A 25,090-nucleotide genomic window follows, 5' to 3' on the forward strand; every position below is an offset into this window, starting at 1 on the left:
GCAGCATAGCACCCAACCCATAGGTTCACATCTTTGTTTATTCTACCCCAACGACCTTTCATAGCTCTCAAGGTTTTGCGGCTGATAGTGGAAGAATTGTCTTTCCTGGCTTGCTCATACAAATCATATATGGATTTCCACATCATAGCCAATCTCTGATCAGTTGCTGTCTCCGGATCTTCAATCGCACATTCTATCCAAGCTGAGACAAGTGTGTCGTCTTCTTGTGCACCCCACTTTGCATTTGACGAGGTGGTGTTGCTATCTTGCGGATCTTCACCATCAACGTCATCATCGTCATTTTCATCATCATTGGCATTTCTTTCAGGAGGAGTTTTGTTGCTACTTCCATCTCCCCCGGGAGTTGTTGGACTATTCTCCACTTGGTTTCCAACGTGTTGAGACATTGAGAACATTAAACCAGAAGAAAATTTTTGGAGAATTTGATTCATGAATTGTTGTTGGAATTGGTTAGGAAATTGTTGTTGAAACTGGTTAGGAAACTGCTGATTAAGATTTATAATTGGTCGGTTAGGAATGTTATAATATAACATTCTTTGAACATTTGGATTAGCAAGACCATTTGGATCAAAGTGGAGATTAGCTTGAAAATTTGGAGAATTGGAACTAATTTGGTAATTTGGATTATTTGGGTTATTTGGGTTTTGTGGGGAGTAGAAATTATTTCCTTGATTATTTGGAATATTAGGATCCATAATTAGAACTACTATTATTTTTTTGGGTTTAGATAATATATAACTTAGCTTTTGTGAGTTAGTAGAGGGATGATAAAAAATTTAAGTGTGAATAACATAGGCAATATTGGTCTCTTTTTATAGGCAAAAATATAAGAAAGCCGTTGGTAATTTTTTTTTTTTTTTTTCATAAATTCAGAGCAGATTTTTTTTTTTATTACCGTTGAAAGTTTTTTAAGAGATAAAAATTACTTGAAAAAATAAGCTCCAACAACTATAAAATCAAGACAAAAGTAAGTGGACACTTGCCGAAAATCTGGTGGACCGCGTCCTCCCTAACGCGCGTCAGAAATTTCAGTTTTTTTTTTAATTTTTTTTTTATTTTTAAAACAGCCAAAACGGTACTATTTTTTACAATAACTGGCAAAAAAATATAAAACGCAGTGTTCTTTTTCGCGTGGGCCGAGACATTTGGTGACTTGCCAGAGAGGGCATCCCCATCAAATGGGTAACCCATGAGTCACCTCTTACAATGGTGAGGTAGCTCAAATGGAGGAGAGAGAGAGAGTTGTGGGGAGGGTGCTCCCCACCATTGTGGATGCTCTTATACATTTAGGGTCTTTCTCATAGATTGAAATCAGCTGAACTGAACTGAACTGGAGCGAAATGAATATTTTATAAGATAAGAAAATTAGGAGCTGAACTGAGCTGAGATGAGCTGAACTGAACTGAAAATAATCGTATGAAAATAGGCCTTATACTCGCCAATTTGGAATTTCTCAGCAAAAAGCCCTTTTGAAGACATCATCAGTTTCAGTTTCTAGTGTTTCTACTCATCATTCTCATGGAGCAAACTGAAGACTCGTAGAACAACAACAACAACAAAAAATGAGCAAATTCAAACAACTGCAGTGACAAACATCCGTTGAGAAAATGCCCAAGACATCGAATTTCAAAACAATCAATGAAGCATCAATTACCTGCATCATCTCCCCCAATAATCACCCTTTTGAAATCCTGCAACACTCTTCGATGCTTCCAGCAAATCCATGTTCAAATCATTCGAAAGGGTCTTGAACATGACAATTACTTGATTTCCAACTTCGTTTCACGCTGTTGTACATCTTTCTCTCTCCTCCAGTATGCAACCACTGTGTTCAACTCTGTTTCATGCGCCAACACTTGTCTTTGGAACTCCCTGTTAAAGGGTCACTGTAATTACACTTTTTTGTCATCTTCTCTTTCTGTGTTTTCCGCCATGAGAGCTTCTTCTGAAGGTGCTCCAGATAAGTACACTTTCCCGCCATTGATGAAGTGTTGTGCGAATGAATTGGATGCTTTTGTTGGGGTTGGGATTCATGGGTTGTTGATTAAATATGGGGTTGAGGAGGATGTGTTTGTGGGTTCGAGTTTGGTTGATTTATATGGGAAATGTAGGTTGATTAGGGATGCCCAGAAAGTGTTTGATGAAATGTCTGTGAGAAATGTGGTTTCTTGGACTAGTTTGCTTGTTGGGTATGTTAATTCTGAGGATTTGGTTAATGCACGGAGAGTGTTTGATGTAATGCCCAAGAGAAATCAGGTTTCGTGGAATGCCATGATAAGTGGGTATGTAAAGCTTGGACAGTTAGATAGTGCTAGGAAGTTGTTTGATGAATTGCCTTTCAAGAATGTGGTTTCCTACACGATGATGATTGATGGGTATGCTAAATGCGGCGACATGTCCTCCGCGAACTTCTTCTTTGAGCAGTGCTTAGTAAAGGATCTTGTCCTATGGTCAGCTTTGATATCAGGGTATGCTCAGAATGGGCTTCCTTATGAGGCTGTGAAGTCTTTTCTAGATATGAAGTTGAGCAATACTAGGCCAGATGAACATATAATGGTGAGTGTAATGTCCGCTTGTGCGCAAGTAGGGAATATGAAACTTGCTAATGAGATTGATTCATACATGAACCGAAGCTCGTTTGATCTCCAACGTACACATGTTGTTGCAGCATTAGTAGATATGAATGCTAAATGCGGTAACATGGAGAGAGCAAGGGGTTTGTTTGATAATATGCCTAAACGGGATTTAGTCTCATACTGCTCCATGATTCAAGGCCATGCTCTTCATGGTCAAGGAGCAGAGGCTGTTAAATTATTCTATAACATGCTTTCTGAAGGGATAACACCTGATGATGTTGCCTTCACTGTCATCCTGACAGCCTGCAGCCATGCGGCACTGGTGGAGGAAGGTTACTGCTTATTTAATATGATGAGTAAATATTCAATTACCCCCTCGCCTGACCATTATGCTTGCATGATTGATCTTCTAGGTCGATCTGGCCACTTAGAAGCAGCCTATGACCTTCTTAAGTCATTACCAATTGAGGCCCATGCTGAATGTTGGGGAGCACTTCTTGGGGCATGTAGATTACATTGTGATACTGAATTGGCTGAAGTAGTAGCCAATCGACTAGTTGAACTTGAGCCTCATAATGCAGGAAATTTTGTTTTGTTATCCAATGTCTATGCAGCAGCAGATCGTTGGTTAGATGTTTCTAATGTAAGGAACCAAATGGTTGATCGGGGACTGAATAAAATTCTTGGTCGTAGTTGGGTTTAGGGTCAAAAGGTTATTGGTACCCTAGTTTTTCATCAAAGGTTATTGGTACCCTAGTCGTAGCTGGGTACTTCTTAGACCTCGACCACAGCAGGAGACATTCCCTTGTTGGATTTTGCAACATTATATAATACCCTAGTTTTTCATCAAAGTTTTTGTGAGTTAAGCACACAATTAGGTACTCAATTCTTTTAAAATTCACCTTTTAGGTACTCAATTATTTTTACTTTTCTTTTGGGAACTGAGTTAAGAATTCAGGCCAAAAAAAATAAATCAACCAAAGAATTGAGTACCTTGGGTTAAAGAATTTAGTACCCTTGGTTAAGTATGTGGGCCCCACCTGATTAAAAAATTAATATTTATAAAAAAAAATTGTATTAAATTAGACTAAGAAACTAGTCGTTGGTTTCTCTATTTAAAGAGGCATGAACCTGACAGAAAATTCATCAAAAACAGCAAGAAAATTCATCAAAAAATTTTCTTAGTGTAAACCTGCAGGCATTCGATTAAAAGAAACAGATGGGCAGTCCTCCATCCACAGCTGCTCCTCAATCAAATTGAGGGAAAGTTTTGCTTAGAATATCATCCACAGCTACCTTATTACAAGTTCTAGACTGAAAAGAAAAGCAACAAACATCAAACAAACTAGCCATGCTTAGAACATCAAACAGACAGCAGCAAGTTGATTAGATGAAGGCAATTCGAAGAGGCCTTCAATCTCCTAAGCCCAGCATCATACGCATATTTGAGGCCAAAAAACATGGCATGATCTTCTGCATTACAAGCACCAATTGAAGGGGCAAAAATTCCAAAATTTATATCAAATTCACACATAAATGATGAGAAATTGAGCTTACCTCAAAAAAATGGCGGCTTTTGGTGTCGTTTTCACCAGATTCGAGCACAAAGAAAGCTTCTGGTGTCATTGTTCTTCGACAGTGGAGTGCGCAGCAAATTTCCAGAAAAGGGAAAAAATTAACTCGCAAAAAGGGGAATAAAGAAATAGAAAGGGAAAAAAATGGGTTGACCCGCGAATTTTTTAATCGGGTGGGGCCCACATACTTAACCAAGGGTACTAAATTCTTTAACCCAAGGTACTCAATTCTTTGGTTGATTTAATTTTTTTTCACCTGAATTCTTAACTCAGTACCCAAAAGCAAAATAAAAATAATTGAGTACCTAAAAGGTGAAATTTTTAAGAATTGAGTACCTAATTGTGTGCTTAACTCAGTTTTTGTCGTTATATCGAAGTCCACTAATTGCTCACTGAAAGGATTTTTGCTCCCTTTTTAAAATGTGGTTATGCACAAAGTGCCACTCCTAGGCATAGGACTGGGTATGCTGAAACTCTGTAACCCATAACAGGTGACCTTTGTCACCTATTGTTATGGAGCATTAATCCTTGTTAAATTAATCTCAAGAATATTTCTCTGTATTTCTCATTAATCACAATGCCCACATACAATATTTATATATTAGGTATACTTGGAGGGCAAGATCAAACAACCTAAAATAGTTCACAATATTCTCTAGGATATATTTTCACAATTATCTTGTTTCCTAAAATATATCCCAATACCCCCTCAAGTTGGAGCATACGGGTCACAAATGCCCAACTTGCGAAGAAAAAACTTGAACTTAGCTTTTCCCAAAGCCTTTGTAAATATGTCTGCCAACTGTACCGTCGTAGGAACATACGAAAGTATAATTGTCCCATCTGTTATCGCATCCCGAACAAAATGACAATCTGATTCAATATGTTTTGTTCGTTCATGAAACACTGGATTCTGCGCAATATATAACGCTGACTGACTATCACAATAAAGGTGCATCCCATTCTCATGTTTAACTCCTAAGTCACCAAGAAGTCGTTTCAACCACTTTAATTCGCATGTCGTTGCATTCATACAACGATATTCTGCTTCCGATGAAGAAATAGCAACCGTAGGTTGCTTCTTGGTTTTCCACGATACTGGGGGACAAACCAAGAAGCACAAACCAACCACTCAAGGAACGTCGGGAGAGAGGACAACCTGCCCAATCTGAATCACACCAACCTTCCAACTGTAAAGCACTGTCAGATCTCAATAAAATTCCCTGTCCCGGACTCTTTTTTAAATATCTAACAACTCGCAGAGCTGCTTCCCAATGATCAATCCTGGGATTTTGCATAAATTGTGATAATATATGAACTGAATATGCTAAATCCGGTCTTGTAACAGATAAATAAATCAGTCGGCCTATAAGACGATGATATTTCTCCACATCATGAAATAACTCTCCCTGAGCTAAAGCCAACCTGTGATTTTGCTCCATAGGGAACTCTGCAGGCTTAACATCTAGTAAACCTGCCTCAGTAATGATATCCAACGCATACTTCCTCTGGCAAATAAAAATTCCCTGTTTATTCCGGGCTACCTCTAGCCCCAAAAAGTATTTCAAAAATCCAAGATCTTTCATCTTGAAACAATTTCCCAGATATGATAGATTTAAAATCATAGCAGTTTTATCGTTGCCTGCTACAATTAAATCATCGACATATACTAACACATTGAGCTCATTTTACCCTTTGTCAGGGTAAATAATGAATAATCATAATATGACTGTTTAAAGGCATAATTTTTCAAAGCTGTAGCTAGCTTTGCAAACTGCATCTCGGAGCTTGTTTAAGCCCGTACAATGATTTCTTCATCCTGCAAACTTTGTCAGAGTTATTTTTCTCAAAATCAGGGGGAATTTTCATATATACCTCTTCTTCCAAATCACCATGAAGGAACGCATTATGAACGTCCATTTGATGAACTTCCCAAATTTTCACCGCCGCTACTGTAAGAAATGTTCGAACTGTCACCATTTTTTGCAACCGGAGCAAAAGTCTCATTGTAGTCTAATCCTTCAACCTGATGATTGCCAAAGATGACTAATCTCGCTTTCAACCTCTGCAAGTTTCCGTGCTCATCATATTTCTCTTTGTACACCCACTTGCTTCCGAGTGCCTTTTTACTCGGTGGTAATTTCTCTAGCACCCAAGTGCCCTGGTCTTCTAGTGCCTTTATCTCATCTGCCATAGCCTTTCTCCAACCCTCGTGTTTCATGGCCTCCCTGAAACTTTTGGGTTAATTTCCTCCTGTAATAGCAGCAATATATGTTTAATGTTTCATAGAAAACCGATGAGAATCAATAAAAAGTGTTATAGGGTAGACAGTACCTGAGGAAAGCGATGTCACAGGTGAACGTTGAGGAAGCGCATATGGACTACTATTTCGGATTGTATGAGTCACGAAGTCACGGAACTTCAGTGAGGGAATTTTTGTTCTCAAACCTCTGCCCAAAGTTACATCCCCCTACTGTCGAACTACTGTTTTGCGGAGCTGCTGTTGCGCTACTGCTCTGCTGATCGTGCTGGTCAGACCCCCCTGCACCTCTTCGGAGGTAGCAACCCCACCAGCGCCCTGCTGGAGAACCTGTGGGCTGATCAGTAGCCCTAATAGTGTCCTCCGCCGCCTGGCTGCGGTCTGTTGCCTCCTGCCGCGGGTGGAGTGCGGAGCTCACTGCCCAAGTCTCCTCTCCCACCTCGCACTCCTTTTCATCCATGAACTCCCTCTCTACCTCCAAGCCCCTATCTTGCACACCATCAGTCATACACAATTCATCCTCACTCCCCCCTTCAATCTCATCAAACAAGTGGGTAGGCAACGTGTTTGGGGAATTATTGGGTGTTAAAAAAGGAAATTTATGTTCAAGGAACTTCACATCTCTCGAAACAAATGTTTCTTTGGTTTCTAAGTCATAAGCTCTCCACCCCTTTTCCCGAATGGGTACCCAATAAACACACATTTCCGACTACGGCTAGCAAATTTGTCACCTTTACTCCGTTGATTATACGCATAGCATAAGCACCCACACACCCTAATATTCTCATATGAAGGTTGTTTGCCAAATAATATTTCACAGGGGGTTTTATAACCAAGCAATTGAGAAGGAGTTTTATTTATTAAATGACATGCCGCTTGCACACACTCACCCCAAAATTTCAAAGGCAAATTTGCTTGAAACCTTAAAGCTCTAGCCACATTCAAGATATGTTGATGTTTTCTCTTAACACGCCCATTTTGTTGAGGTGTGCCCACACAAGAGGTCTCAAAATATATCCCATTTTTAAAGAAATAATTTTTCAAGGAATTAAATTATGTTCCATTATCACTACGAACCACTTTAATCTCTTGAGAAAATTGTCGTCGTACAATAGCAACAAAATTAAGAAACATGTATTCAACTTCCGTTTTATTTCTTAATAAATAAGTCCACACACCTCTAGAATAATCATCTACTAAAGTTAAGAAATAATGAGCACCACAAGTCAAAGATGTCTTGTAAGGCCCCCATAAATCTAAGTGAACAAATTCAAAAATTCGACTAGCTTTATTTTGACTCAAAGGGATACTACTCCGATGATGTTTTGCCCGAGGACATATATCACATGTTTTAAATTTATTGCTACTAAGACTCACAAAAGGAAGTTGTTGAAGAACCTTTCCCGAAGGATGCACCATACGTTGATGCCACAACTCTGTCAATTGATCCCCATCTATCTTCAAAGCCTTCACCATAGGAACACCCCGAAAATAGTATAGTCCATCCACTCGTTCACCCGCTCCAATCACCTTCCTCGTCGGTAGGTCCTGTATAACACAAAGTTTATTAGTGAATTGCATGACACAATTTGATTCATCACATAATTGAGTTGTCGAAATTAAATTGCAATTCAATTGAGGCACATAAAGAACATTATTAATAGTCAAGCCCCCTTGCAATATAACCAATCCAATTTTGGAAGCATTGGCATAATTCCCTTCGGCAATTCCACCGGATAATGGCTCACATTCGTCACATTTCTCAAAAGAGAAAGATCACAAGTCACATGGTTTGAGGCACCGATGTCTATAATCCAACCCAAATCATGTTTACCGGGAAGCTTGGGCTGAATAGAGTTTAAATGATCAAGTAGTTGCTGTATTTGAGCCGTTGTGACCCCTACAAGGGCTGCCCCATCTGAGGTGGTAACAGCAGCCCCTTGCAAGAGCCGAGAAGTAGCCATCACACAACTGATCACAATATTCCTCTAAGTGATTAAAATCACAAAGAAACCTCACTGACAAAAATTGTCACAAATCGTCACTGATAAAAGTTGTCACAAATCGTCACAAGCAAAGAAGTATATTAAATAATTGACTTTGTGAACCCTCACTAACTCACAAATAAATACATGAACAATTTTAATATGTATTCCCTCAATCTCAATCACCACTCCCAATATGTGTATTTGTGAACTCTCACAATTATAAGAAAATTGTCACTCAAAAAATGATCCCACAAACAGTAGGATGCCTCAAGGAAAGGATCCGAAACGTTGTTCCGATCAAAAAAAAAAATAATGTGAACTCTCACACTCCTCACGATTTCACAAAATTATGTAAATTTCGTGCGATCAATTCGTCGAAAAAAAAATAAATTTTAGATCAAACCTAAGCTCTGATGCCATGTTAAATTAATCTCAAGAATATTTCTCTGTATTTCTCATTAATCACATTGGCCACATACAATATTTATATATTAGGTATACTTGGAGGGCAAGACCAAATAACCTAAAATAGTTCACAATATTCTCTAGGATATATTTTCACAATTTCACAATTATCTTGTTTCCTAAAATATATCCCAATAGTCCTGCTGTGTGGAAGACATTCTGGAACTTGCATGTGAGTCTAAGAGACAGTAGCGCAAAGTATGTACTATCACATGTGCCTGTTAGAAATATCAATGAAAATTGATGTTCAAAGAGACCGGATAAATTCTTCAAGGCACGTGGTAAACGCTTTCCTAATAGTTATTTATCGACTCTCTTTGGAACAATCGAGTTACACGATAACACTATTGGGATACAATGAAAAACCAATTAGTTTTGCTTGTTCTTACAAAACTAATTCAACAAAGTTTGAGTAGAAATGTGTTTGTTTTCACTCTAAGAAAATTACTGCAGATTTTCTCTCAAATTAAGCAAGAATGATATGTAATTCTAATCTCATCCCTCATATATGTCATATAAACTCCTATTTATAGAGTTTATATGAAGAGCAGTTTTAATTCCAACGGATATATCCGTTCACAAAGCAAATCGTTCAAAAAACTGTCAAAACCGTCATTTCTAAACTTTGCCCGGTCAAACCGGGCAATGGAGCCCGGCCTACCGAGCACGAGCAACACTTTTGTAAAACATGTAAAAACTGACAAACTCCCTTCGCCCTGGTAGACCGGGCAATTGAGCCTTACCGGGCGCAAGCAACATCTCAATGAAATTGAGATAATTGACAATTTTTACTCGTGCTCGCCCTACAAGGCAAGATTGCCCTAGCAGCCAGGGCGAAGCACAAATTCGTCAAATTTGCCTTGTTTTGTCACTTTTATATATCTTGCTTTGCTATACCTCTAAGTATAATCATTATACTAATCCTCCTCAACTCCTAGCATAATATAAACTTCATATATGATACATAAGCTCCATTTATTCCATAAATGTTCCAACAGTGCCAAGGTTTGTTCTCTCCCTCGAGTTTATATAACCACCATTAATATATTAAAAAAAATTACAATGCTAAATATTTTGATCTTTGAACTTTTTCAATTTGTTTCACCATTTTATGTTGACATTTTCCAAACATTGCTAATTTTTTGGAAGAGACAGCATGATTCATTGTTTTTATTGCTGATTACATCCTGAATGACTGTTTGTTTCCTAATGACCACTTGTTCGTATACTTAAATAATGACTGGGAACAAAGCATCTCTCATATAGACAAAGCTGTGTATATATGATAGACCGTAGGGTATTGTGCTCCTCAATTTGTCATGTGCCAGAGGAAACTCGAATAGAAATCGTCTGTGATTACAAAATCTAATTTCCTTATCCTTACCATATAAAAAGTAGGAGATTACTCTTATGAATAGTGCACGGACCATTATATCCCTCAAAATGTCTGTACCTTCTTACCCCCATATATAACTTTGTAATTTTTCTTACACTTTCTCATTGGGAAATCGTACGTACAATTCCTTAACCATTTATGAGTTTTGAGCTTTCTTTCTTCTTTCTCTGTTCACCTTCCTTGAAAAACTTATTACACTTGAACATTTTAATTACTTTCTATTTCTTCTCTATCTCTATTCACCATCTCCATTGAAGTACTTAATTCCACAACCACAAAATTACATAAGAATAAATGGCGGAACATCATGGGGGCCAAAGGGGGCCTTGGTCCCCCTCAACTATAATGCTACACATTAGAAAGTATAGTATATTATAGTAGGATATGTATGTGTGGTCTCCCTCAACAATTTAAAAAAAAAATTAATTAAACTAAAGTTTCCTAAAAGACACCGTGTACTACTACTTGTATATGAAATGTAGTGGGGCCTTTTGTTGTCCTATTAATAAAATTAATAAAATAAAATAATAAAAATAAAGAAAGTTGACTACTACCTTTCCTAATCTCATTATACGAGATATCCAACTACAAGTAGCTTCTTGTATAAGCTAAACATAATAATAATTAAAAAAAAAAAAAAACAAAACAAAGGGTGGAAAACAGAAATCGCTTTTCTAATGTAAAACAAAAAAACCCAAAAGTTTCAGTTAGGCCTTCATCAGTTCATCTACTTGCGGCGACTCTTCCTCTTCTCTTCAATTGTTCAATTTCAACATTATTCAAGCTATTTCAGGTAAATTGATTGTGAACTTTTTTTTTCCCCTTATTTCTGATGTTGAATTTAATGTTAATTGCACAGTTATAATCATATATATTGAGGTTATGTTAATTTTAAGAGTTGAAATTCTAGGTTTTAATTTTTATTAAAAATTGCAAGAAATTTGATTTTGCTTATTTACTGAATTATTGTAATTTTCTTTCATTTAGATTTGAAGAATGGTAACAAAGAGGACTATTACATCTTATTTTGCTCCCAAAAAAAGAGAGAGAATTATAAATTGTATCCTCTTGTTGATAGGTTAATTCGCCTTGTATTAACTCTCCCTGCATCCACCGCAACAACTGAGAGAGCTTTTTCAGCAATGAAGATTGTGAAAACAAACCTTCGAAGTAAAATGGAAGACAATTTTTTGAGGGACTACTTGGTGGTGTATATTGAAAAGGAGATCGCAGAGACACTTAGTGAAGATTCCATCATTGATACCTTTTACATGATGAAAGAGAGGCGAGCACGGCTCAAATGAAGTTTATAAAGGTATGTTTATATGCGGAATTTTTCAAAAGTTTATTGTTAAGTATATTCCTTTAATTTTGCTATAATTTCTTAGAAGTTTAAGTGTGGAAACTTTTTGAGAATATTGGTTGTAATTATAATATGATTTCGGTATTATTAGTATTTGTTCTTCTTTGGTCCCCGCCTTGTTTATATCCTGGTTCCGCCCCTGAATAATTAAAATCAAATGGGGAATCAAGAACAATTAAAATCAAATTGGGGCTAAGAAAAACTGACAATACCAAAAAAATAATCCAAGAAATAGCGAAAAAAAGAAGAAATGGCATGGAAGGACCCATTTGCGGTCAATGTTTGCCCTTTTTATTGGAGATAGATTAGTTTGATTTTGCTGTTTTGTTATCCTTTGATTATGCTCTTCTTTTTTTTGTTATACTAATATGAAAAGGAAAGTAATATTAAATAATATATTGTAAATTACCTGTACTTCGTATTACTTCATACCGTTGTTGATTCTCTGTGAAAGAGGCTTCACTGTCATTGAATCTATGTTTTCGCCTTATAATTTTGTTGTCTTTGCACATCTCATTTGTTTAGTTGATGAATTAGTTAAATAAGTTTCCAATTGGTCATATAATTAAAAAAATTTATATGCTTTTTAAAGTTTCACCCTTGCTATTGTAGTATGAATTAGTATAATTTTAAGAGCTTTAGATTGAGTTGATTATCATATATAAGTTTCTATTTACTATTAATTTCAAACTATAATACGTATTATCAGATTTAAGTGGTATTGTTAGCTCATTTGCAATTGTATTGTAATATTTTAAGAGGAGGTAAATGAGGGGCTTTAGCAAGGATGTGGAGTATTAATCGAATGTAGGTACATGAAAATGAGATTAATTGCCCGAAAGTTGAATAGTGAATTATAATAAGAAGAATGATGAATTTGGTAATTTGCCTTTTCTTGTTCTATCTCACAATCTTCCTAGCAATTCTATCTTAGCTTGGTGACTCCATTGGATAGATGAATTTGAAAAACCCATCAATTAATTAAAATTAAATGGAGAATAGAATAATAAAGTTTAAATTTTTTTATATTTAATATTTTAATGGCGGTTATGGTTTTACATGACAACATTAGTCACTGGACAACGAAAGGTTGTTGCTTTTTGTGGGCATTTTTTTACTTTATTTTGTGAAGGTTAAAATTAACGACTTCCTCATAATTGTGTTTCAAGGACACTGAGCCTAATGAAATTAATATGATTGTGCCGAATTAGATGTACTAGGAAGAAAGGAAGCCAAAATGACTATGGTGAAAAGGGGAAGAAAGCAAGAAGGGATTCAAGGGAATTATCAAGGGTGGACAAAGAGGCTACAAGTGGAGCTAGCAAAGCTAAATTCTTAGAAGCATTTAGTCAGATTTCATTTTGTACTTATTTGTTAACTTTTGAGAATTATTAAATCATGTGTAATTAACTCCATGTGAAGTTCAAACACAAGCCAAAAAAAATTAAGTCGAAAGGGCTAGCCTGCGTGCGTTGGCTGCCCTAGTCATAGGAAAAATGGTTTAAAACACTGTCTTGGCTTCTGCATAGAACATACTTCTAATGATTTGGGCTTTTAGTATGTGGTAAGCTACCGAAAGTAATGTGACAGTTGGAAGATGAAAATGGAATGTTTGGTCATGTGTTTTAAGGTTGGGGTCGACTACATGAACCAAAACTCCAAAAGTGAACACAAGTCCCAGTATGTCCATAAATATATTTAGCCATAAGGAGAAAGATAGAAGTGATTCAACGGCTGTAAAATGTGTCATATTTTTGACGGAAAGAGTATGGTTCTGTCTGCTGATCTTGTTTGCATTGCTAGTACTACTGCTGCATTCACTCAGATGTTATTGGTTGGTTTGGTGCATAGTAATTGACAGCATTTGTTATTATGCAATTGATTGCAGATACTGATATCATTCAGAAGGTACCTGCCAGAATATATGGTGCTTGCAGAATCGGCTATGTTGCTTCAGATGATGTACAGGCAAATGGGCCTCAGTATCTGCAATTCCAGCAGATTGAAAACTGAGTGTTACTAATGCGACTTTGGATGATTTCAAGTCAGGAGACTTTTTTCAAAAGTCATCCACCCACTAATGATGGTCACTCACGAGAATGGAAATTTAGTGCCTTTTGTATCAGTAGTGATTGCACCGACCACGCTTGTTAGTTGATTTCAATCGTTCTGAATTTAAATTTGGTTTTAGGATTTTAAATCCAATTCAATCTGAAATGCCATTAACTCAAATTTGATATGATTCCATTATAATAAAAGTTTTACATTTTTTTTAAAAAACAACCGGAAGCTAATTAAATTAATTCAAGGTCATAGAGTCCATCAAAACATTAGGGAAAATCTCACAAGGACAATGATTTACCCACAGTTGTTCATAACCAAACGGAAAAAGCTTTGCGAGATTTCATGTATGTGTAACAAATTTATTTTTATGGCATTATAAGCTCAAACATTGACAGTTGACCTTTAAGCTTAAAGTAGGTCAAAGATATAACACCAACATTTTCAATCTTTTAGGAGGATAATTTGACCATACAAATTTGAACAGTTCAGTTTTAAGGATCCAAACATCCATAATCCAATTCAAAAATTAAAAATTTGAAAAAAAAAATAAATAAATAATTTGAATTTCTATTAGTAGTAGTAATTAATCCAGATAGAATGAATTTGGATTTGATTTAATTTAATTCAAGTAACTTTCACCCTAAGTCACTTTCTTCTGAAATAAAATGGATAAAACAGCCAGATTTAGATGTGCTGGGATATTGTGCACATTTAGCTCATTTTAAGAGTCATTTTCACTAAAACAACAAATCAAGTATCCAGATATAAGTATCCAATTATTTCCTGTCACTAATTAAGGAATGTAATTGGCATCTTCAATATCTGAAATTACAACAAAATATCAAGGATTACTTGTCATAAATGACATGATAAGTTGTTTACATAGATGTGGGAGATGATGACAACGATTGAGAGTTGACATGTATCTCATCTCATAGCAGAAAATGAAGTGCAACAGAAGCTATTACATAATTTATGTAGGACATTAAAAGCATCCGACGAGCAGTCTCCAAATCATGTAGAAACCAGCATTAGAATGTACAGCCACCCTACCAAATGTGATACCCCTTCACTATAGAAGTAAATAGAAGCGATTTTTAAGCTGTTTGTAACCCCTCTTCACTTGTCAGATATACTCCAACAATGACAGAAGCCATTGTCTTTGTTTAAGCTAAAAACCACGATAAATTATATACAAGAACCTCAGATTTAAAAAATGAGAATCTCACCAATGTTATTGGAGATGATCAAAACCTAATATGGAACTGTCAGTAGATGAACTAAACCCGCCAACTAGACATGTCTGAGATTGTTGCTCTCTCTCACTATTTCAGGTAGTAATCACCTATATTCTCCACAAGATAGCCATATGGCGGGCCAACTCCATGATCAAATGATTTATCTCCACTGATCAATTGATTGGGATCAGAGCGGATATTTCCAACACCATCTTTGCTGTTAAACTTGGCCCTTCCTTTAAGTGGACGCCTGTTATCAAGCGGAAACTCAGCAGTAAGTCTACCCATCTGCTTTTGGAGCTCAGAAACAGTATCATTTGCTGTTTTTCCTCTAGGAGTTTTCTTACGATCCACCAACTTGAGTTCCAATCTATACAGTGCACACACATCACACTTGTTGATCTCGTACTCATAGAGATGCCATTCATAGTTGTTCAGTGGTTGAGGATCCATATAATAAGATCTTTTCAGCCCACTGAACTCATCCATAACTTGCTTTCTCGACTCATGCCACCCTCGGCCACTGTAATCTGGTAATGATCTCTGCTTTCTGTTTCCACTCTCAAATGCTCTTCGAGGTTTGTCAAAGAAGAGCCACTCCCTAATAGTCTCCCCCTCAAGAACTGAGAGATCAAAAAGTTCTGCAATAATATGGAAAAATATACTAAATGAACACATAGCAAATGTGCAAATGGGAAACGGAAAGATTATAACAAATCCAAGAAAACAAAAAGGAACAACATGCCGTCCCACTAAGATTATCACACAACTCTTAGTGATTGATAAAGGCTATCAACCATTAACAAAGTAAGTAGAATGTGATCTGAAGGGTTATTTTCGGGGAACAATTTTGTTGAACATTGACAAATGTGCCCAATTATGAAGTAGAGTAGAGCGTTACCATAAAGGTAATTTGGGGAAATAATTTTGTTGAATCTTACAGTAGCAAATGTAATTTCTACAACGGGAAACTTTGACACTTGTAGGAAAATGGGGTAACAAGTTGATAAGCATGTAACAGAAACTTACCAGGGGCGTTCCAAGGTGACTTTGCAGTTGCTGCCCCCTCACATTCCGGAATGCCAACATCTTTTCCTTGTGCTTTCGCACTCAAAGCAGCAAAAAGCAAGCCATCCTTCAGGCCGATGCCTCCCGGACGTAAGACCGGAGTCATTCCAGGAGGGCCCTCATTCAATGCAAGAGTAGCATGGAAGCTACTGCAGTAATCTAACCACCAGTCTGATCCTTGGGCAGGCCTAGGACAATCCCATAGTGCACATTTTGGACCCAAAAAAGCAGCAGGTGGTGGGCATACATTTGGCAGAAATCCTGAAATTGGATGTGCGTACAGAGCACTTACATCAACACCATTATATCCACTAAGATAATGATGCTCAAGGTCCACATGCAGATTAAATTGATTGTAATCCAGCTGGTTGGCCATTTCCATATTAGTCGTTGTCAAACTGCGCAATCCAGGAGATCCTTTGCATTGATCAACTGGTGAGAAATTCTGCTCCAGTGATCCAGGCTTAACTTCAGGGCCCTGTTAAAGCCAACTTCAAAGTCAATTACCATATTAATTTCTAAACATTTTCAACAAGATTAGTTTAACTGTCGCAGTTTACAACAAGTTCTAAGAGCAACTACAGATAATGAAAGTTTTTTTTTTTTAAAAAAAAAAAAAAAAAAAAAAAATCATAAAACATGACTGTTTAAAAAAAAAAAAGAAAAAAGAAAGAAAGAGGTTTTATCAAAAAGAAAAGAAAATCACTGAAATTAAGACACGGGCACAACTCAAAGGACTCCATTTACAAAATTTAAAATTTTGAATGCGGGAAAATTCAAGTTATGTTTCCACAATGAAGTTTTCATAATCAAAACACTAAGTGATTAAAAAATACTTAATGTCACAATGATGGGCCATAACAACAATTTTGTTCTCCTTTTTACATTGTAGCTCTTTTATTAATTATTCTTTTATTTTTATTTTTTTGCCTTTTCGGTGAAGTAGAAAAATGAGGGAACTATAATTCGAAGACATGAACTAAGCATAAGGTTCTGGAAATATAGGAGATAAGTCCCAGCTTAGGCTGCTCCAGCAAGACAACAACACCAAAAATGAAAGTTTCAGCTAGAACAAACAAAAAGAAAAAAAGAAAAAGGAATCACAAAGAAAATTTGGAATAATATAATTCCAACTGTTTTTTCAGCATCTCTTCTCTTTCTCCCTGGAACGGAATCTACGAAGGCTGGTGACTAGAGACTCGTCTTATGGAGCAAATGAGACCACTTTTAGGTTGCAAATCCATGAAGATAGCACAACTCAATTAATTACTTTTAATATCATCAATTTTCTCCACAAATTAAAGAGTAGGGCTTTCAATCCAAAATCTAGATCTATAAAATCTTCCTTTGTTTTCACAAATGCCACAAGCCCACAAATCATCAGTGAAGTAGCCCAAATAGGTGTCAAAGGATCCGATCACACCATCCTGGGTATGATTCATTAGCAGGCTCTAATCTTGCATCAGATTGGGTAGACAAGGGAAACAGCCCATTACAATCAAATAAGATAAGAGGTTGATATCTTGCAGCTTTTCTCCATTCCTAAAAATATTGTTCACTTTCTTGCAATTTCTTTTTGTTCCTTGGAATAGGATAGCATATCTTGAACATTCATTTTTTTTTTCCTATCTAGCAAAGGTCCCACAGATTGCATAATATTATCTTAGAAAAGGAGTGATACAAGTCAAGAAGTTCTCCTACACACTAATTGGCATAAAAAGTCAGCATTTGTTATCATGTGGTACCAGAAGTACAGGAAAGAGACTACACCGTAAGGAAAAGAAGGTTTATTAGGCCTTTATTTTGGTTTCCAGTAATCAGATAAATCCATAACAAAGCTCGCATATATGAGGCTCCGATCAACAGAAAGAACTTAGAGTTGGTTAGATTTCAAAACAAATATTGGAAGTCCTCTACTCAAAACATGTGTTGTACCTGGTAAACCTAAAAAAAGATCAAAACAGGAATGTACTTGAAGGTAACTGCAAAAGTCAATCAAGAAATAAATAAAATATGCACCAGCAATTCCATTCCCACCTATTGTTTGACAGCTGTAACTCTCATGGCTCGCAACATTTAAAACCACGAATTCCAAAGCAATCAGAAAATTTGGGATGGGGAGAGTACCCTAAAGTTGACGTCTCTAATACAACAATGGGGTTTGGTTAAATAAAGGTGAATATTAAAAAATAAATAAATAACTGATTAAAACATAACAACAATATATACTTGATTAAAAGTGAATAAAAATAGATAAAGATGTAATGGGACTTTTATTTAGGGACAAGATTTTTGGGTGAAACCGTGAATTGAGACTTTTATTTTAGAATAGAGGGAATAGAACGAAAGCCGAGGAGTTTCCAAAAGCCAGGTGTTTGCTGATTTGATCTCTAATGCAAAGGTAACTCAGATCTTTGAGCCTTGTCTAGGCCCTAGGGAGTTATTATTCTTTTTGAGAAATGAAAAAAGAGAATTCATGCATCACATGCTGATGAACTTAAAGCATTCACAAAGTGACAAAGCTAACTCAACAAGGTTGAACTATGTACCCTCAATCATATCCCAACTTCTTTCACTAACATTCATGAGAAGCCTCCTGGTGCATAAAGGATTGACAATATCTATGGCATACTAATTATTCATATCCCACTTCTTCTACCAGAGGTGAGAAGCTAGGTGCAAAGCAGGGCCATTTTATTCAAGTTTTTGCTTTCAAATATATCCTAGCTTTCCTCTATCCTGCAATTTCTTGTGTCATTTCCAGAAGTGCCAAACACGAATCTCTATGACTTTATATGACACTGAATGCCTACGCAACATTTAGAAAATATTTTAGACTAAAGTTTCCACAATGTGCAAGGTGAGGTAGGTGTTCCTCACCAATGCATGCCACATAACAATTTGGCAGAAAAATGCAAATGCAAATTTTCTCAGTTTCCACATAATAAAGAACCATGAATATGAAAGAGGAAGTAAACTACCTCCTGGAAACCTATAGCATCTCCAGCTTGAAACTTTTGAACATCAGGTTCAGACTTTGGCAGAGGAAGCTCAAATGGACTTGTAGCATCATCTTCTTCATCACAAAGGTGCAACAGCCGATAGATGTCCGAAGAGAATGTACCAAGACTATCGTTCTACAAGAAGCCAGTTTAGTCATAATTGTCCATACTCCTTTTCTTCATCATAGAACATGCAGCACTAATAACAGGAAGTAAAGAAACAAATATATGAAATCCTCACTTGTACAGATGACGCAGGTGAAGGCTCATTAAGTTCAGATTTCCATTCACGTAACATTAGATAGACCTGCTCTTCAAGAACTGTAGCATCAAGTGTGCGGCTATCCTTCCTTGCTGACTGCAGATCTGAAAATATCATCTGAAGATCATCGACTCGATTCTTTGCTTTATCCTTAAAGAGCTGGTGTGATGCTGACTTGCAGCTGTTTCTCTTCAAACCCTTCCTCATTATAAATCTCAAAATTCAAAGGATCCTATGTAGCTACAACAAAATAAAGAGCACAACTTCAATCATGTCAGTAATATTAATGCAATATCACAAGGCTTCACACTTGATGGCATATCTAATGGATAAAATGATGCTTAGCGGCCTTAGCCATAAGAGAATAATACAGTACAGATCCATTCAACAGAACACAATTGATTCAGACAGAATGAAACTTGTCAGAAATTGTCAAATGGAAATAGTACCCTCCACTTCTAAGCTTCCAACTAACAACGCCCTCTTAAGAACAGTACAAAGCAGCTTTCACAGGTGAAATATTCTCATATGACATCATTTAGTTTAATAACCCTACACAATTCAATCTCTTATCCCCACCCCACATCCCTCTTGGGAAGCGGAATCTATACGACTATACTGGTTATTGTTGCCATACCAAACTCAATCCATGAGATGTTTATTCATCAAAAAAACAGAAGCCCACAAAATCATTCCCTTATAAACTAAGATCCAATGGCATCATCACTTCTGATCCTAAACCCTCAGAAAACACCACAATTGAACCTCCAAAACAATATTTCCACTTCAGTGAACAATCCAATCATACAGAAACTTCTCCAAACAAACACATAAATCATCATAAACAAAAGCCAAATTGTGATTTCAACTTCACTTCAAAAACAACACTTCAGCACTAATCACACCTGAAATTCTCCAGGCAATAAATGATCTTAAACACGAACGCAATCACACCCAAATTTCTCCAAACAATCACACATATGATCTTAGCACAAAAACCAATTAAGAATAAAATAAAACAATTCTAATCACACCCAAATTTCCCCCAACAATCACACATGATCCTAACACAAAACCCATTTGAGAATCAAATGAAACAACTCCAATCACACCCAAATTCTCCCAACAACCATATAAATGATCTTAAACTCATAAACCCAATTAAGAATTAGGGTTCAAAAGGACAAAAAAAGCACCAAAGTCTAAAATAAATCAGGAACTAAATACATTAAAGTATCATCATAAAAACAAAGAGATAACAAAACTTACAGAAAATCAGGATGCAAAACCTCAAAAAAACTAAATGGGTATCAACAAATATGGATGCAATACACAAACAAGATATGTAAAGGGGTGAAAAGGGGTCAAAAAAAGATTAAAAATTGCAAGTGATAATCTTCAGAATAATAAGAAAAAAAAACATGGGGTTGAAAAAAAATGAAAAGTAGATGCTCACCCAGAATAAATGAGAGGTCGATCGCCAAATTTGAGAATCGAGAAAGTCTGAGCACTGAGATGGCAGTAGAAGGAAGAGGAGAGAGAGAGAGAGAGAGAAGGGTGTGTGAAGGGTTAAGTAGAGAGAGAGAGAGAGAGAAGGGCTCTACAAAGCAAAAATTCTGTAGGCAATTACAGATTCTTTAGGCACTCGTATAAATGCGGGGGTCCAACAAACCATGTACAAATATGTATGAACGCGGTAAAATGATGGGAATTCAAGGATAGAATGTCTTGTTTTTCTCTTTTATTGGAAAATGGAAACTATGTAAATGTAATATTGGTGTCATGCTAATGGGGACTTCTCAAAATGTACCGACAGGGTATTAACGAGTATTTAGATCAATTGGTAAGGGAGTTATTTCATCTAAATTAAAAGGTTTAAGGTTTTGTTTTCGGTGTGATCAACTTATTTCTTTCTAGATAAGTGATGGTTTACCGCTTAACTACATTTAACGTAGATTAGCTGTCCTTGGGGTTTTGGGTTTTATCCGAGAATTACCGCTTTAGTAGCTAAAGTTAGTACTGATTTGATATGGTTAAAAAGTAATTTGAGAGTAAATTATAAAATATTATATCTTAGAAGTAAGATATCTAGGGGAATTCATAAAAATCCCCTAAGCAAGTGCCATTTGCAAGTCCACGATGGTCTCTTGCCAACAGTTACTAATAGCTGGTCTCGAGACCACCTATATAAATAGTCCCTCGCTGATGCGCACGTGACATCAGCAGGTCACATATTGTCAAATCATATACAAACCTTTTATAAAAGAAAAAATATATAAATTCTTTATTTTTAAAAGCTGTCATACCCATTTTCTCTCTCTATCCATCACTTTTTCTCTTTAACTATCATTTTGTCTCTCTATTTCCTCTCAAAACCACCATAATCTATCAAACTACAAAGCTTAGAGATCAAAATAACATGCATAAACATGGATATTTGAGATAAAAGTAGAGCAGCATCCCAATAATATGAAAAACAACCTTAGAAAAAACGGTAATTTTGCAATTTTCTTTGTACTAGTAGCATAATTGTTTAATTACAAGCTAGACTTTTTGTAGCAATTTTATTTGATTATTATGGAGGAATTTTGCCAAATTTCATTGCAATTTTGGTTGATTTTATCTACATTTTCAATTTTGATTAATTAATTACATTTGATAGTATGAAAATTGTGAACATTAATATTATAAGAAAGAACATCTGATATTACAAAAATGAACATCTAATATTACAAGAATGAACATTTTTCCAAATTGTGAACATTAAGAATGAAAATCTGATATTATAAGAATGGATGTCTGATATTACGCAAATGAACATTTTCCCAAATTGTGAATATTAATATTATCAGAATGAACAACTGATATAGTATGAAAATGAACATTTAATTTTGAAAGAATAAATATCTTATAGCAAAAAAATGTTCATTTTTGTTATACAGTATTGTGAACATTAATATTATAAGAATGAACATCTGATAGTATGAAAATAAACATTAATATTATAAGAATGAATGTTTGATAGTATGAAAATGAATATTTAATTTTGTAAGAAATAATATCCTATAGCAAGAAAATAATCATTCTTGTTATATTAAATATTCATTTTTACAATGAAGGATCAGCCATGAAAATGTTCATTATTGTTATGTTAAATGTTCATTTTTACAATGAGGGACCAACTAGATATGGCTGGTCTCGAGACCAGCTAAAAATTTGCGCTCTTGTCAAGTGAGTAGCAAGTATCCACGTGGTCGGAAGTAGGTCTCCACGTGGAGAGTAATGGGGGCCTATATGGATATTTGACTAGTAGTAGACATGATCCATTGCAAATACCTGACCCATTTATATCGATAGCCCGTATCATCGCATATACTTCCTTCGTTTCTTTTTAGTTAACACCTTTCTTTAGTCGCGTTTGCCAATGCACAAATTCAACCCTTAATATCTTTAATTACCAATAAGCAAAAATTATGAAAGTTGATAGTTTAAAAATCTATATTGTGACGAATCTAACAAGATCACATGACTACATTTTTCATTATATATGAAGCACAAAACACAGTCAAAGAAGAGTGTGTGAATAGTGCTAAATTCAAAACGTGTCAACTAAAAAAACAGAGATAAGTTTTAAACCTTGAAAGTGGCGATATTACGGCAACTTTTTGGTGAAGCAGGTCACACCGTGCGACAGAAATTACCTGAGTTTTTTTGTTAGGGATTACCCGAGTTATTCAATCAGGGGTAGGAATGGCAACGGATCGGATTCAGGTTGGATGTGGCTAAATCCGAATCCGATCCGTTTAGTAAACGGACCCTGGACTCAGATCTGAATCCGAAAAATTCGAGTCCGAATCCGATCTGACTCGTAATTTTCGAATTCGAATCCGGTCTCCGAAATGACCCGACTATTTTTTTATTTTTATTTTTTGTAATGTCATATACCTATAATTGCTTGTATTGTCATACCAATTAAAGTGTAAACATAACATATTTAAATTATAAACTAAGTTACATAACAAAAATTTGCTACAAAACAAGCAAATAATTGTCCCAAGCTATAGAGCATATGCTTATTATACTCTCGGATTCGGACTTGGATCGGACTCCATCGGACTTTGCGTAGGGTCCAAGTCCGATCCACCTCCTATTCGGATTCGGATCTATTTTATCGAATTCGGATTCGGACTAATTTTAAACGAATTTGAATCGGATTGGATTCGAATCGAACTCGGATTAAATTAGCATCCCTAATCAGGGGTTACTCGACTTACTCGGTCAGGGGTTACTTGATGGGTTCAAATAGGGGTCACTCGGTCAAGGGTTACTCGAGGGTTACTCCGTCAGAGGTTACTCGATGGGTTACTCGGTCATGGGTTACTTGAGTTACTCGGTCAGGGATTATTTAAGGAGTTTGGTCAAGGGTTACTCGGGTAATTCGGTCAGGGGTTACTTGACCGAGTAACTTGAGTAACCCCGACAACTCGAGTAACCTCTGACTGAGAAACTCGAGTAACCCTTACCTGGAAACTCAAGTAACCTTGACCGAGAAACTCGAGTAACCCCGGCAACTCAAGTAATTATTATTATTATTATTATTATTATTATTATTATTATTATTATTATTATTATTATTATTATTATTATTATTATTATTATTATTATTATTATTACTACTATTATTATTATTGTTGTTATTATTAAGCAGAACAGAGCAGATTATAGTAAAGCAGATAGGGGTGTCCATAATTCGGATAAAAACCGAAATCCAATCCAATCCAAACCGAATTATCAATTCGGATCGGATCCAAACTTTAAATCGGATCGGATCGGATCGGATTTAGATTTTTTGGAAATTCGGATTTTCGGATTGGATCGGATTGACCCTAATTGGATCCAATCCAAACCGAAAACCGAATTGTAAAATTAAGTTTGTATAAATATGGATTTCTGTATATTTTGAAGTTTAGCTCAAATACTTACTACTACATAAAATAAATTAGAGAGACTTTGTATTAATTAATTAATGACTTGACGTTGAACTATTTATTTTAATCATGATTTTGAAGACTTTTATTTATAGTAAAGCTTTATTTTTATAATTGTATTAGGCGCTAAAAAATAATGTATTATAATTCGGATTTTCGGATCGGATCCAAATAACCGAATTTTAATTCGGATTGGATCAAGAGAGAAATTCGGATCGGATTGGATTGGAAAATTGAAAAACGAATTATATTTCGGATTGGATCGGATTTGGACTAAATCCAAACCGAAAACCGAACAGACACCCCTAAAAACAGAGCAGAACACCTCTAAAGAACGGGGCTTACCAAGCTCAAAATTACTTAGCTTGTTTTCTTTGAAAAGTGCCAAAATTAAATGAGAATGATAACAACACATACAAGATACAAGCATACAACTTGACAAAAAAAGAAGTGAAAAAGTAAATTGGTAGTTAACTCATCTTTTTGTATACTTCGTTTAAGTTAAGAAACACTCGTTTGATTGCTTGACCATTTTGCTAGGTTGTTATTGGATTATTACTTCCATATACTTTTGCAATTAAACAATATCTATAGATTGTCCCTTCAATTAATCAATTATATTTTAAAAATTCTTTTTTCTACCCATCTAAAATGAGCGATTTTCGTAAATAATTCTAAAATAAAAAATAATTCCGTGTGTACGTTGCTTTAAAAAATATTTCCCATCATACCGTTTACGTAGGCTCGTTCGTTTTTTGGCTATTAATAAACCGCTAATAAAGATTGCAGTTCTACACAAATTAGAACCGCTAGTGGTATTAGAGC

General features: G+C 35.8%; 1 protein-coding gene and 1 pseudogene across 2 annotated transcripts; one reads left to right on the forward strand and one right to left on the reverse strand.

Annotated features, from left to right (window-relative positions):
• Positions 1-1,511: 1,511 nt before the first annotated feature.
• LOC145635180 (putative pentatricopeptide repeat-containing protein At5g37570 pseudogene) lies at positions 1,512-3,302 on the forward strand (annotated as a pseudogene).
• An 11,121-nt stretch (positions 3,303-14,423) lies between these two features.
• On the reverse strand, positions 14,424-20,894 carry LOC145636237 (transcription factor VOZ1-like). Of its 2 annotated transcripts, none has more exons than XM_081687738.1 (5): positions 20,734-20,894; positions 19,257-19,517; positions 18,995-19,150; positions 15,975-16,491; positions 14,424-15,586 (listed from the first exon to the last, which is right to left on the reverse strand). In XM_081687738.1, exons 2-5 carry the CDS (start codon positions 19,482-19,484, stop codon positions 15,033-15,035), a joined length of 1,455 nt encoding a protein of 484 aa, XP_081543864.1. In that variant the 5' UTR covers positions 19,485-19,517; positions 20,734-20,894; the 3' UTR covers positions 14,424-15,032. The 2 variants fall into 2 exon arrangements, with proteins under 2 accessions (XP_081543864.1, XP_081543865.1); XM_081687739.1 differs by lacking the exon at positions 20,734-20,894 and adding an exon at positions 20,547-20,701.
• Positions 20,895-25,090: the final 4,196 nt, after the last annotated feature.

This window comes from Chenopodium album, chromosome 6 (assembly GCF_948465745.1).
Source record: "Chenopodium album chromosome 6, dcCheAlbu1.1, whole genome shotgun sequence".
In the NCBI taxonomy this organism is placed as follows: domain Eukaryota; kingdom Viridiplantae; phylum Streptophyta; class Magnoliopsida; order Caryophyllales; family Amaranthaceae; genus Chenopodium; species Chenopodium album.